Below are 16,247 nucleotides of genomic sequence, written 5' to 3'. Positions count from 1 at the left end.
TGCACATTTTACCCCTTCACCCTCCCCCAGTTCACTTTTTAAAAAATATTCATTCATTGTGACACAATGACCTCCCTCTACCCTTTCCCCCTTTTTGTTATACACCTCTTACTCTGGACTGTTTTCATACATATAATGCCCAATCATATATTCCTTTTAAACAGTCCTTTCCTTCATCTGTTCCAATGTAGCATTCATTATTAATCCCCTTTTCTTTTTTCCCCAACCCCTATGTCAGTCCTGTTTTATAACAGTGGTATTATGTACTATTTGTCCTTTTGTGCCTGAGACATTTCACTCAACATAATGTCCTGCTGGGTCATCCATGTTGTATAATATTTTACAAGTTCCTTGTTTTTCAGTGTTGCATACTATTCCATTGTGTGAATAAACCATAGTTTTTCTATCCATTCATTTGTTGACAGACACTTCCATCTCTTTGTTATTGTGAGTTACATAACAATAAACATGGGTGTGCATATATCTGAGTGGAAGCTCTGGTTTTTTAGTAGGGTATATTCCTGCTAGTGGAATTGGTGGGTCAAATGATATTTCTATTTCCAACTTTTTTAGAAAGCAACATGCTGCCTTCCATAGTGGTTACACCATTTAACACTCCCACCAGAAGTGAATAAGAGTTCCAATCTCTCCACAACTTTACCAGCATTTGTTGTTTGCTGCTCTTCTGAACTTTGCTATTGTTATTGGGGTGAAATGATCTTAAAGTTCACCTTAAATAGCTTCTCTATGTATATCTCTATTGCTTTTGGACACCTAAATTAATATCATTAATTTCTCACTATTTTATATTGGTTTACATACAAAATTCATATACATTGTATTTAATTCATACACAATGTGTTTCATGTATTCCTTCATTCACATTGTGTTTCATCCTCGTACAGTGTATTTTATAAAATTAATCGCCATTGCCATTGATCTATGCCCACTATTATCCTGTCTTTTCAGATCCCCACTAGATCTTCCCTAATTCCTTCACTCTCTCCCTCCACCCACCAAACTCTGTGACCCCATGTTTTACCCTCTCTCCACCCTCAGCTCTCTTGCTTTCCCCCACTTCTCCCTTTGGACTTTTATACATATCTTAGCAGTCATCCTTCTATGTTTTAATGGTCTTATGTTGTATTTGTCCTTATGAGACTGAGTTCATTCAGCTGAAAGCTCTCCCAGGTTATGTAATATTTTTCAAAATTGTTGTTCCTGAGTGCTGTATAGTACTTCATCCTATGAATATACCACAATTTCTCAATCTGGTCATTTGTTGATGAACATTTGGGCTGTTTTTATGTTCTTGTGATCACGAAATTCAGAGTACAAATCTTCATTTGTGTCTCAGTTCTATTTTCCTCTGGGTACATTCCTTGCATTGGATAGTTGGGTCATATGGAATACCTATGTTCAGCTTTTTGAGGAAATGCCAAAATACCTTCCAGAGTGGTTATGGCATTTAAAAACCCCACTAACAGTGTATGAGAGTTCAAATCTTTCCACATCCCCTTTCCACAGCCAAATGTCTTTCTTTGTGAAAAGTCTTTCCATGTTTCTTGCCCATTTTGTAATTGGGTTGTCAGTCTTCTCCGTATGGAGACCCTGTAGGATTCTGTAAACTTTTGTTATGAGTCCCTTCCTTGTCTGAGAGGGTATTAGCAAATATTTTTTTCCCAGTCAGTAGGGTTTTTTTTTTCACCCTATCAGAAAATGTTTTTGATGCACATAGGGATTTCATCTTTAGAAGGTTTCATTCATCAATATTGTCCTCTTTTGTTTGTGCCTTTCTGGCTGTATCTGCTGGCTTATTTAAACCATGTTGTTGTTGTTGTGTATTGTTGAGTCAGAACAAATCCATAGCTGACTCTCCAGTGAGTTTTCAGGGCCAGTTAATCACATGGGAAGAGATTGTCCATCCTTGTCCCATCCAGCAGCTGGTGGTTTCGAACTGTATGCCTTCAAGTTTACAGTGCAGTTTCTTACCACTGGGCCACCAGAGCTCCCTAGGCTAGGCCTTTTAAGTTTGATCTCATTTTGTCTCTTAGGATCTTTATGGATTGAGGCTTTACCCCTGGGTCCCTGGTCTACCTTGAGTTGATTTTTGTGCATGGTATGAGATGTGGATTCTGTTTCCGCTTTCTGCCGGGAGAAGTCCAGTTTGGCCAGCACCATTTGTGGAAGAGGTTGTCGTTTCCCCCTTTGATAGGTTTTGTTTCCATGTCAAATACCAATTGACTGTAGGTAGATGGGTTAATTTCTGGGTTCTTGATTCTGTTCCATTGGCCTAAGGATCTGTCATAGTACCAGTACCATGCTGTTTTGGTTACTACCACTGTGTAGGAGGTTTGAGATAAGGGAGTATTATGCCTCTCACTTCATTCTTGACTTTCAGAAGTTATTTGCTTATTCAGAGCTCTTTCCTTTACTAATAAACTTGCGAATTATATTTCCTATCTATTTGAAAAATTAACTTGGCATTTGTATCATACCATGGCTCTTGGTTGATCAGTCACTCACTCATCACTTCTCTATTTCAAAGTTTTCATGAACTCCCTCTAGACCAAGAGTCTCCTTCATGCCTCCCCCCATCCCTTCACTTACACCCCATCCACTGACTCCCCTCTTGGGCCTCACAATAAAAATACTGTTCTGTGGAATTCACTGCCATAACATAAATTGTAATTGTTCTAAGTCTCTAACTTGCTTTACCAGGCTTTTATGTCATCATATTGTTTGTATGGAATGAAGGCAAAGTGTTACTCTATTTTTCCACTCAGTTGGGACCTCATGAAAACTGAGAGGAGATGACAGAGTGTCAGAGAGTCCTCACACCATGTCTTATGAAGAAGGGGAATTCGGGGGTTATGAGAGGTAGAGGGATTAGAAGCTAGCTTTGAATCTCCAGGCTGGATTAATTGCACTTCTGTGTGTGTTCTCTGCTTATTGGCATACACAGATTGCTTTTATACCAGTGGGGAAAAGCTACTGAGAAGCAGCTCTAGTCTCAGAGTTATTTGTTTGCTTTCTTAATACTTTTAAAACATAAAAACGGAAAGGTCAAAACTTACCTGTATTCCTTCAGGCACTGTTACCCATCATTTGCCAATTACCCTCAAGTCAACTCCAGTCCGATGTTAAAGTAAAACTGTGTCATATAGAGTTTCAGTGGCTTATTTTTTAGAATGACTTTGTGAGGCCTGTCTTCTAACTTGCCTCTGGTTGAACTCAAACAGCCAATCTGTCAGTTAACAGCTGATCACATTAACAGCCTGAATCATCCTGGGAATCTAACCATTGTTAACGTTTGATCTGATTCTTTCCACTTTCCACTTTGCTACATGGATTGAAGCTCAATATCAAGAAAACAAAGATTCTCACCACTGGGCCAAATGGCAGCATCATAATAGACATTGAAGAGACTGAGACTGTTAACAGCCTCAGCTTGCTTGGCTCCACTATCAACACTCTTGGTACCAACATTCAGGAAATCAAAAGATGATTTCCGTTGGGAAAGTCTGCTGTCAGGGGCCTCTCCAGAATACTGAAGAGTAGTGATGTCAGTCTGGAGACTAAGTGATCCAGGCTACTTGATATGCATCAGAAACCTGGGCAATGACAAGGGATGATAGGATGATTGATGCCTTTGAGCTGTGGTGCTGGCGAAAAGTGCCGAATATACCCTGGACTGCTAGGAGAACAAACAGGTTTGTCCTGGAGAGAATGAAACCTGGCTGCTCCTTTGAGGCAAGAATTCTGAAGCTCTATCTCACATACTTTAGGCATGTTGCAAGGAGGGACCAGACCTTGGAGAGGGACATCGTGCTTGGAAGGGTGGAGGGACAGTGCAAGAGAGGAAGACCCTGGATGAGATGGATTGACTCAGTGACTGGGGCAATGGTGGTAGGTATATGAGGGACAATAAGGTTGGCTCAGGATAGAGCAGGCTTCAGAGCTCTTGTACATAGGATCACTATGAGTTGCAAGCAACTTGATGGCACATAATAATAACAGCAAGATATCTTTTTAAAAGTCACTTGTAATTACATAGGGAGCCCTGTTGGCTTATTGGTAAGGAATTACACTGTCAACTCAAAGGCATGTGATTCAAATCCAGTGGCTACTCCATGGGAAAATAATGGACAATCTTCTCACATGTGATTTGTTGTTGTTGTTGTTAAGTGCCATCGAGTCGTAGGTGACTCATAGCAACCTTATGAACGAAAGACCTGGACACTTGTATAACTTTCTTTCTTTCTCAAGGTTCATAGGGTTTCCAGAGGCAAGCTATTATGGAAGTGGATGCCACTCCTGCTTCTAAATTTGTTTTAATCAGGGAGACCACCAAACATTGTCCATCATGTTGTTGTTGGGTTTTTTTTTTAACATTAAAACACATGTGATTTACTGCCTTCAAAAATCCACCTGAAGGTCAGCCTATGAATCAGTTAATTTAATTGCTAATTAAAATATTATCTCCTTTAATTTAATTCTCTACAAGAAACAACATATGATCAAGAGGTAATGCTGATGAAGAAGGAAGTTTAGGCTGCTCTGAAGGACTTGGCAAAAAAGTAAAGCCCTAGAAATTTATGGAATACCAATTTACATATTTCAGCAAACAGATGCTGCCCTGCATGTGCTCACCCAGCTGTGCCAAGAAATCTGGAGGACTAGTTGGCCAACTGACTGAAAGAGAACTATACTTATTCCCATTTAAAAAAAAAAAGGTTACCAGACAGTGTGTGAAAATTATCTAACAGGATCAGTAATACCACACATGAGCAAAAGCCTGCTGAAGATTATCCAGAAACTAGTGGAGCTGTACGTTGGCAGAACTACTAGAAATACAAGCTGGGTTTAGAAGAGATCATTGCACTAGGGACATTATTGCCAATGTCAGGAGGATCTTGGCAGGAAGCAGAGAGTACCAGAAGAATGTCTATCTGTGGTTCATTGACTATGCAAAGGTATTTGACTGTGTGGATCATAACAAATTGTGGCTAACCTTGAGGAAAATGGGAATCCCAGAATGCTTGATCGTGCTTATGCAAAACCTATACTTGAACCAAGAAGCAGTCCTCAAATTAGAGCAAGAAAACACTGCATGGCTCAAAATCAGGGAAGGAATGTGTCAGGGATGCTTCCTGTCCCCATATCTTTTCAATCTGTAAGCAGAACAGATCACTTGGGAAGCAGGGCTTTATAAGGAGGAGTGTGGCATCAAGATTGGAGGAAGACATCAATATCCTACGATATACAGATGACACAACCTTGCTTGCTGAAACTAAAGAAGACCTAAAGCTCTTCCTGTAAAAGGTCAAGGACTTTAGTTTTCAATATGGATTGAAGCTCAACATTAAGAAGACAAAGATTCTCATCGTTGGGCCAATTGACAGCACCATGATAGATGGAAAAGAGATTAATGTTATTAGCAATTACAGCTTGCTTTTTTCAACAATCAACACTCTTGACACCAGCAGTCAAGAAATAAAAAGACAACTGTTGTCAGGGACTTCTCCAGAGCACTAAAAAGCAACAATGTCAGCGTAGAGTCTAAGATGTGTCTGATCCAGGCTATGGTCTTTGCAACTACTTGGTATTAATGAGAGAGCTAGACAATGACAAATGATGACAGAAGAAGAATTGATGCCTTTGAGCTGTGGTGCTGGAGAAGAGTATTGATCATACTATTGACTGCCAAGAGAACAAAAATGTCTGTCCTGAAGAGGATGATACCAAGTTGCTCCTTCGAAGTAAGAATAGTAAAACTCCATCTGCCAAACTTGGAGATGTTGCCAGGAGGGACCAATCCTTGAAGAAGGACATCATGCTGGGAAGGGTGGAGGGACAGTACAAGGGAGGAAGACCCCAGATGAGATGGATTGGCCCAGGGGTAATGGGGGCACCTCTATCAGAGTCAGAGAGAATGGCTCAGGATAGAGCAGGTTTCAGAGCTATTGTACACAGGATCACTATGAGTAGCAGTTGACTTTGACAACACAATAACAACAACAGTTTAAAAAATTTTGAATGTTTAAGTCCAAGCAGCTGAGTGGTGAACAGTTGCACTGCCAACTGTAAGGCACTCAGTTTGAAATTACCAGCTGCTATGCAGGAAAAAAAGATGGGCTATATCTTCCTGTGTGATTTAAAGCCTCTGAAAACCTGCTAATGAGTCAGCTATGAGTGGTTATGACTCAAGGAATGCAGCAGGTATGACATATTCAGCTCACTCGTGGCTGTCGAATCAAAACTGTTTCCTAGCTGACCCTCAAGCAGGTTTTCAGGCAGCTGTAAATCACAAAGCAGGAAATTGCACTTGGAGCTACTGGTGCAGTCAAAACACCAGAGGCATCGAATTGGATTAACAAAGCAACTTCCTCTTAACTCTACCATCTGAGATCCCTCAAACAATATCACCCTAAAACATTTTAAGCCACTTACCCATCAGAATAAAGTACATCTCATTAGACAAAATGTATACCTTCAATTCTTTTCTGCATGATCCTCTCTCTATTTTGGCAGATGTCAGAATGCTGTGAAACATCTTCAAGAATTTTAGAGGTCTTTTTGTCTAGCTGACAGGCAGTAAGTACTAGGTGCTGCCTAAAGTCTTTCTGAAATCAAAGAAACTTGTCATACATTTTATTTGATCTTTACCTGGAAACCACTTTTAATTTTTTTTTTTTTTAATTTTGAAACTCCTTTGCTTGTGGAAAGGCTAGGAATGAGAAAGTCTTGTTCAGTTCAGCTAGTTCCATGTGTGTTGGTTGCACACTGAAGACTTAGTTCTTTTTAAGTACCTTGTAAGTAGTTAGAAACACAAAACCAGTACATTAAACATTCTTTTTAGAGTTCTTTTTAGCCAGACCCATAAGTGTATTATGTGCTTTTAATACCCTCAATATTATGATAGGCAACAGTTGTGCCAATGATTTCACTACCACATTACTTATGTTTTCTCTTTCCAAATTTCCAGCAGTTTCTCCACCACTTTCTTAGTTTCCACTCACCATCCATTACAAAAATCAAGGCCATATGCTTCTGAGGTTTTTTTATTACAGTCAAGTAACTACATCCATCAGGGTTTGGACAGGAAAGAAGAGCTGTACTGTGAATAGTATGAGATAATGGATACTTAAGAGAATATTTTTGCATTGCCATTGAGTTGAGTCCAGCTTATGGAGACATCATGTGCATCATTTGTTCATTCATTGCTGTTGAGTCAATTCCAACTCATAGAAGTCCTCCCCTGGATTACCAGGCTGTAACTTTCAACTGGAAAGGACTACCTCTATCTCTCCTAAGGAGCCATTGATGAATTCAAGCCACCAAAGAAATGCAACCTTTTGGACAGCAGTACAATGTACTCTGGACTTTGCTACCAGTACTCCTTATGTATGTCTTTAGAACTCATGTTTTTCCTCAAAGAAAGCTGAGGAAGTAGAGATGAAAGTCAGGAAAGGGAGTTGAAAGATCAGACAAAAAAATCATTGTAAGAAGAGCAAGGGCCACATGGGGACAGTCATATCTGACCCATACCAACTTCACAGAGTGGAACTGTCCCCATCAACAGCATTAATAACACAAAACCAATTCCCATACTGTCAGACATGTCTCCCACATTCCCATACTACTTTCTACTCATCTCAACACTGGTTTTACTACTTTGCTGGGTCTCAAACCCAAAGCAATAGCTCACAGACCACACAGAACTATGTTAGAAAAGTAAAAAAGTTGTAAGAATACAGTCAGGGTAGCTCTCCAATGTTCTCTCAGGCACCTCAACCTTGAGACTCACGGCTTTAGGCCAGTGCTAGAAAGTTTTCAGTCCTACCATTGGTTTTACCCACTATTACAAAGTTCTCAGTCCTGCCAATATTGACCCCCTCCTGAGTCTTAGCCTCTGTTACAAAGTTTTCAGTTCTGCAAATTATGGACTCTCACCCCGAGTTGGGAAGGCTCTTAGCTCCAGTTCCAGTGGTGTAGGAGTAGAAAAGTCCTATCTCACTTCCGGTCTCTAGTTTGGCTATGGCTGCTTTTTTCCTGGTGGTGAGTTTTCTTCACTGGTGACAGTGAGAAGTCCCTTCTGCTGCTGCTAGAGCTGTTTAATGTATTGCAGAGACTAGCCAGTCTCCTTTGTGGATGAGCTAATATGCTCTATTCGCATAGTCCCACCCATCCAATGGTAAGATCAGATTCAGATGGCTAGGACCCCAGTAAGAATAGTAAAACTTAACAGAACAGCAAACAACAAATGCTGGTGAGGTTGCAGAGAAACTAGAACCCTTATTCACTATTGGTGGGAGTGTAAAATGGTGCAATCACTATGGAAGGCAGTATGGCGCTTTCTCAAAAAGTTGGAAATAGAAATGCCATTTGACCCAGCAAATCCACTGCTGGGAAAATACCCTAAAGAAATCATAACTGCCACCCAAGCAGATATACGCACACCTATGACTATTGTGGCTTTGTTCACAAAAGCAAAGAGTTGGAAACAACCCAAGTGCCCATCAACAAAGGAATGGATAGAGAAGCTCTGGTATATTCACACAATGGAATTGTATGCTGCATTGAAAAATAAGAAACTCATTAATTATTATACAATTATTATACCCTGGAGGACATTATGCTGAGTGACGTATCTCAGTCACAAAAGGACAAATACTGCATAATGCCACTGTTGTAAAACAGGACTGATATCGGGTTTGGGGAAAAACTAAGAAAAGAGGGGATAAGTAATGCATACTACATTGAAACAGATGAAGGAGAGAATTGTTTAGGAGGAAAATATGATTAGGTATTGTCATGATAAGAGTCCAGAATGAAAGCTGCATAGTGGAGTGGACTTGGGGGATGGGGGGGTTGTATAACATTGAAAGAATTTATTTATTTATTTATTTTTACTTTTCAAAGGCAAAAGCAAACAGGGGGGTGGGCAAGGAGGAAAGTGTGAAACAATGAATGAATGGAAATCCAAAGTCTCTGTAAACTGTCATTAAAATTAATAAAAGAAGGAAAAAAAAGATAACTCCACAGTCACTATAGTGGTTAGTTGTTCTGAGGTTCTGACAGATTAAATGTTAGAGACTGCAGGGAAAGCTGAGAAATCAATTCCATTCAACAGCAAAAGTGGCACCATGAAGGAGAGCTCATGGAGAGGGAGCCCATTGAGCAGTCCATGAGGAACATTTGCCTCTAGGTAGCCACTACCTTTGTGAGGTTGCTTTCATGCATCTGATAATCAGCCTGGCCATTCTTGTTCTTCAGGTCCTGTAGTTTTGGAAAAGAACTAGATGCAAATGGCAGGAGAGTAAAAATTAGTTAGAACTTACTTGCATTTTTCATCTGCACTAATCCACAAAACAATCTTTAGGTAGGAACGATTATTGCTTTCTAAACTATATCTAAATCATACACATTCCTCTTTTGCCCAACTCTAACATAGGACTAGGAAGCTCTGGTGGCCATGTGGTAAGAAGCTGCACTGAAGTCCCAAAGACACCTGGTTCAAATCCCCCAGATGCTCCATGGGAGAAAATCTCCTCCTACTTGATTAAGTGCCTCTTTATCTGCTGGAGGGTCAGCTATGGGTTGGTTCCAGCTCAATAAAACACAACAACAACAACAACCGGGAACTATACAGCATAAGCGATTTGGGGAAATTAAGTTACCAGTTTAACTAAACTGACAATAAAGCATTCAGCATCCCCCAACATCTGCCTAAATTAAATCTGAAAAGATTTTCAATGGCCCAAAGAAAATTTGGGAGGAACTCCAGGATGTAGCTTGGAAACAATAAAATCATGAAATATTTTGCCTTTATGGGTTTGCCTCATGTTTTAAAGGAACATCCTAAGCAACTGGGACTCTTCAGTTATTAACCTAGATCCACTTCTTCTAAGCTTATGATCTTCCCCATTTTATTTAAATGGGGTTTCAGTCTCACCATTTATAAGTGAGGAGACATGCATTGCTCTGTGGAACCAGTTAGTGGCTATTGGCTATTAATCGACTTTGGTAATTCTCATGTGATGGTTCTGTGGACAAAGAGGAGCTATCATAGCTATCCTCCTACTGAAATTTGGACAATATCCTACTGTTCTACCTGATTTTACCAGCAGATTTGTGCTGTTTCTGTTGTGTCAGACAATGCCTGGAAACATGTTCTAATTCTCCTTAGATCTCAACTCTGAGTCATCAACACCTCAACAGAAACTCTTTCCTACAACTATGGGAGATAGTAAGGCAACAAGTTCCCCAGCCAGTAAATCCATTTCCATCAAGCCCATTCTGACTTGTGGCAACTCCTTATGTGTTAGAAAAGAACTGCTCTGTAGAATTTCCAATGACTGATCCTTCAAAAGTACATCTACCAGCCTTTTTTCCAAATGAGCTTCTAGGTAGACATGAAATGAACCTTCAACTTTTTCCTCATTTGCAGCCAAGATGATTAACCAATTACATTACCCAGAGACAGTTGAATGAGTATAACAGGTCTCAGCTGTTCCGTCTGTGTAGCTAATTTCCCTATAATCAATACCCCAACCCTCTACTCATCATCTCCACCTCCCTAAATTCTATTTATTTTTCAATTTCTATCTCAAAGAGAATTCTCTTCTACCACATGACTTCTGATTCTCTTCAGCTGGGTTTAATTGTCCCCTTCTTTAAATCCCTGGTGCTGCCTGTCTTTCATTGCAATTACACACCCTGACAACCTTGTGATACATACACTTTTAAGTACTTACCTAATTTTCCTGCTATATGTCAATTTCCCTGAGTCATGGGGACTTGTTTGCAATGCATGCAATGGCATCCCTCCATATTGTGGTGCAGGTAGACTCTTGTATATAAACACTTGTTGAATTGAGTTTAAACTGGAGAAAAAAGGAGAACATGAATCCACATGTCAGTGCCCTATTTTAAAAAATGTGGTTGACCACAATAAGAATTTTTTTTAAAACAGTGAGTGAGCTTGAGATACCCACACATGGGTTTCTATTGTTATGAATTTCACATGTGTATTTGATAAAGCTTTTTCCTCCATCATGCTGTCCTGATGACTCCAGAGATGAGGCAGGCCAACAGAAGCCAGAGCTTAATTACTGCATTCAGAAGTAAACAATCTTTGCTGAATTTGACACTCCACAGCAGGGACTGTAAATATTAACCAGGGCTAGTGACTCCTCTGTTTAAGTTATGGTTGGAGCTGTCACTAAGCTACATCCTCTCTGGGATTCAGTCCATTCACACAAGATAAGATTTCAAGAGGTCCTTGAGCTGGGGGGTGGGGGGGAAGTGTTTGTCCAAGTGTCTGTGTTTTTTGTCATGTTCTCTCTGCGTTGGCAGCTTCCTTTCTTTGGGGTCAAAATAGTTCCAAAAGCAGAATTGATAACAGAGAATGTTCATGGTTATCTTTCTGCCTTTGGACAAGTCACTTCCCCTCTCTGGACCTCAGTTTTCTCTAGAAGGAAAGAGATTAAAATAACTCTTAAAGGTCTTGCTCATAATCCAGGATTCTATTCTGGGCTGCAGGCTAAATTCTCAGGGCTCCAGGTTACTGGCTTTTCTTTCCTGCTTCTAAAAGTGTAGAGGACTCAGATTTCCCCCAAGGGTCCCACCTGGAATATGCTAATTTGGTCTCTGGAATAGTGTGACTTGATTGGTTATGTGATCACACTTTAATTACTATCATAAAATAACCTTCAACCAAGACAATGCAAGGAAGATTATTTACCAAACTCTCATGAGGTCTCTCCTTTAATCCAAATGATCTCTGGTTGATTTCACTTGAAAGTATCCATGCTATGGACACTGCAGAGCCCAAGGGCCTATAAGACTTTGCTGTGACCGCAACTTCTAATGCTAAAAAGCATGGCTATTCATTTGTAATTGTTTCATATTACATTGCTACAGACCATAAACAAGTTCATAACCAAGAATCTGTGTATATGGAAACTCCTGTTCACCATCTCATATTTGGTATACTTAATATGTGATTTTAATGTCCTGTTTGCTGTTGGTACACTGTTGTTGTTAGGTGTGGTCCAGTCTAGTATGACTCACAGCAATTCTATGAACAACAGATCTGAACTCCATCCTATCCTGTGGCAACCTCATCATTTCTGAGATTCTGGAGCCCTGTATCAATCCATCTTGCCGAGGATCTTCCTCTCCTTCACAGACCCTCTAGTTTTCCAAGCATGATGTCCCTTTCCAAGGAACAGCCTCTTGTAACAACATACCCAAAGCATGTGAGATGAAGCTTTCCCATCTTTCCCTCCAAGAGGGTTCTGGCTATACTTTTTCCAAGGGCATATCTGGTATACTAGTATATCAGAATTTAAAAGGAAACTAGACCTCAGTAGTTCAAATCTGTTTTTCAGGTGGATGACTGAGAGATGGACATTGTTGTTACGTACTATTGAGTCAGAAGTAACTCATAGCTGACCCTTCAGTGGGTTTTCCGAGGTAATAAATTGCATGGGAGTTGATTGCCTACATTTTCCCCCTGGAGAAGCTGGTGGTTTCAAACCATGAATCTTTGGATTAACAGTGCAACATAATTTATGGTAGAGCCAGGAGTAGAGTTCAGATCCTCCAACTGACAGGCCCGTACACTATGTTACTACAAAGTGGAGGTCACAAAGATGGTGCACTGCATTTCAAGTAATTACTCAAAGAATGTCTCCCTCAACTCCTCATTATAAATCTAGTCCTCTTTTTGTTACACTTTAACAAAAGCAATTTAATTGGTTTCTTTTCTACAACATATTAAAAGTAAGCAAACAAGAGAGAAATTAATGGAGTTACTACATAGACAGGAAATAAAACAATCCATGACAAAGACTTGAGAATTTTAAATGCATTTCCATCTGAGGACATTCAAAGCAAGTCATAACACAGCTCAGTATCCTGAGATTTTCCCCTTTACTAGAGAGCTTCATGGTGGATGACATTCATGGTGACGTCGTTGGATCACCAAGAAAGGATCGTTTGCCTCACTTAAGAAAATAGGGATTTTTATAAAGTGCTTTCTGAAACATTACATCTAAAACATTTTCCTAATATTATTGTTAGTGTGAAAACTTTCAGCTGAGGAGACCAGGTCGCATAATAGATTAAATGTTGGGCTGCAGTTTGAATTTACCAGCTGTTCCACAGGAGAAGGCTGAGGCAGTATGCTTTTTTAAGATTTACAGCCTCAGCATACCAAAGGAGGGTCACCATGAGGCAGAATCAGCTCAATAGCAGTGGGTCAGTAACCCTCAGCTATCTGGAAAATTCTGTTAACCAAAATAGCATACCATTCGGGATGCTCAAAGTTGTATACAGAAAGGCACTTTCTACAGTAGTGTACACTTGGCTGGTGTCCAAGGCAAAGGAGAATAAATAGCAAAGCTATGATCTCATCTTCTGTTTACATTCTAATTCCCAAAGTTCATGATTAATTGCCCTTGTGCTTTGTTGCCAGGGCAAATTGTTAAAAAAAAAAAAAAAAGAAAACACACCAAAAAACGAAACCCAACAAACCTTCCACTTATTTTAAGTAAATAAACCATTAGTTTTAGAAAAGAAGTGTCAAATGTCAAGATATTTTTGACATAGTAAGCTAATGAAAGAATAATGACTCCTTTAGAAACTGCTAGAGATAGGCAGTATTCTGCTTTAATAACTTTGAAAGGCAGCAGAAATTGTTCTTAGTAAGATATTTTCTCATGCAGTTGGATGAAAGTGGTTATTCACAGGGTGCAAACTCAAATATAAGCCTCAAAGAATCAAGCTAGGTGTGAGAGGATAGGGCAGATGATAGGCCAACTAGGCAAATAAATAATCCAGCCAGCTACCATACTAGGCTTTCCAAACGCAATGAAAACACAATCCACTTTAGGTAACCAGTTTACAATCTTTGCTTGAGTCTCTGTATTTGTAAAGGGCCTCTGGCTCTTCCAAAACATGGAATTATTTTAGCAAATGGACTTTCTAAAAAATCTCTTAACATACATTACTTTCTGGATGTTTTCAGTAATACTTGTTACTTAGGATACCTATCAGGGAAGTCTGTTGGCCTGGTTGGAAGAAGCTATACTGCAACCCCAAAGGCAAGAGATTAAAATCCTGGGGATAAGGATTAACAACCTCCCGTGCAATTAAAACTGCCTTTGGAAATCCACTTGAGGGTCCATCATGGGTCAGTTCCAACTCAATAGTCCTCAACAACAACCAAATACCTAACAAATACAGTACTGATTACACAACTTCCCTGTTCCAAAGTTTTCAATGTCTTCTTTTTACCTTCAAAATGAAAAAAAAAAAATAAAAATCACTATTTGTCATGACATTTATGGCATCCAATGTCATTTCTAATTTCAACCATAATTCCAAGTATATCTCCTTCCATGCCCCCTACAGACTCTCAGCTTCTCCTTCTTCTCAAAATGTCTTCCACTTTCAGTTTTTAATAAGGATTGCTTATTGATATCTACAATGTGTTGAACAGATAACTGATAGGCCAATGATTTTTAATCCATGGGAGAAAGATATTGCAGTCAGCCTGCATCGTGATGTTTCAGCCTTTGAAATCCTAACCCTGTCCTAGAGGGTCAATATGAGCTGGAATTGACTTGAGGGTAATGAGACTCTATGGTATTCTATTCACCAAAGGCATATTGTAAAGAAAACGAAGTCCCAATCTCCTATAACATACATTCTAATAGGGTTCTTTAGAGTGCTTTCATGGTGACATAAATAAAACATTTGTTACACTATGACACTATTTTTCTCAACCTGAATACTGCCTCCCCATGGGGAAAAAAACAAACAAACAAACAAAAAAGCCAACTCACTCCCTAATAATCCCCTTTGCTTTGCTCAGTCACAGATCCACATTGGATGCTCAGTGAAGGGCTGATACTGTGAATATAGTTAGTTCACTGCCTTTGGAAGTGTGTAAGTTACTATATTGAACATGTAATCCAGATAAAAAACTGTCTAATTTCTTGTCCTCAATGTTGAATTGTTTTCAAGAAGTAGACCATTTGGTTGTTAATAAGAATGACAAATGTCAAACTACTTCTCATGGAACTAAACAAAAGAAATGAAGCAATGATGGAGGATCACATTGATTTAACCTATATTATGCTTTTCAAATCCCAGAATTCCTACCACCTTTCCTTGGATTCTGAAGTTATGTGTTAAATTCATGCAGTTACCATCCTCTTTCTTCCTGCAAAGCAGTAGAGAAGCACCTTTGGAAAGTGTCTGACCTTGTTTCCATTCCCTTTGATTCCAAAGGTGGAAACTGAAGACCAGGTATTGGCGACGTTCTGTGGCAGGGAGACCACAGACACAGAGCAGACCCCCGGCCAGGAAGCAGTCCTCTCCCCTGGTCCTTTCATGTCCATCACTTTCCGGTCAGACTTCTCCAACGAGGAACGATTCACAGGCTTTGATGCCCACTACATGGCTGTGGGTAAGTTATACTGGGTGCCTCATCCCTGGGTTGGAAGCAGGAATGTTCTTAAACAACATGGCTCTGGAAACTCTATGAACTTCGATAAATGTCTATAGTTGTAGAGGGGCTTCAGGCCTTTTGTTCATAGGGTCGCTATGAGTTGTGCTCAACTCACAGGCAATCAACAACAATATCCCTGGGACTGACTCCTTCTTTCTCTAAAGTTTTGTGCTCTCTCTCCACTTTTTCCTCCCTTCCTTTCCCTCCTGCTCTCCTCCCAAACCCCCTTCCAATTTTATCTGCCCCCTCCTTTATTCCTCCAGTGAAGAGCATTGTGGGGAGTTGGTTGCCTATGAAAATCTTATTCCTCTTCCACTAGAGTTTCCTCCCATGTCTCTACCCCAGACTCTACTCTTCCAAACCCCACACCTCTTTCCCTGGTACTCAAAAGCCCTCCACTACCTGACCTCAGCCTCTTTGTCAATTTAGCTCTCCAAATTCCTCTTCATAGATTCTACTTTCTAACCAGACTAAAATACTCTTTACTCCCTACATTTGCTCTGAGCTCTCCAAACGCCTCTCCATGAAGACACTGTTTCCCGTGTATGAAATTCCCTTTTGCTTTCTACTTTCATCACATCATGACTTAGTCCTACATATCCTTCAAGATTGGGATCAAAGTTGAATCTCCCACTGCTCTGGAGTCATGTTCTAGTTATGTGGTTTCTGCCTCCCATGTAGAAGAACAGATTTTTCCCTCCATCTCTGCAGCACCATATAT

General features: G+C 40.0%; 1 protein-coding gene across 1 annotated transcript in view; it reads left to right on the top strand.

Moving 5' to 3' along the window:
* The window catches only part of MASP1 (mannan-binding lectin serine peptidase 1 (C4/C2 activating component of Ra-reactive factor)), a 123,665-nt gene that overhangs the window by 36,510 nt on the left and 70,908 nt on the right, over window positions 1–16,247 (top strand). The window contains exon 3 of the mRNA XM_006884111.1: window positions 15,307–15,484. Within this exon, the coding sequence (XP_006884173.1) occupies window positions 15,307–15,484 (178 nt within the window). The remainder of the gene's footprint in view (window positions 1–15,306; window positions 15,485–16,247) is intronic.

This window comes from Elephantulus edwardii, unplaced genomic scaffold (assembly GCF_000299155.1).
Source record: "Elephantulus edwardii isolate Elephantulus edwardi_28Jun2011 unplaced genomic scaffold, EleEdw1.0 scaffold00031, whole genome shotgun sequence".
Classification (NCBI taxonomy): domain Eukaryota; kingdom Metazoa; phylum Chordata; class Mammalia; order Macroscelidea; family Macroscelididae; genus Elephantulus; species Elephantulus edwardii.
Note: the sequence above shows the minus strand (reverse complement) of the source record. Positions and strands in the feature narration are given on the sequence as shown.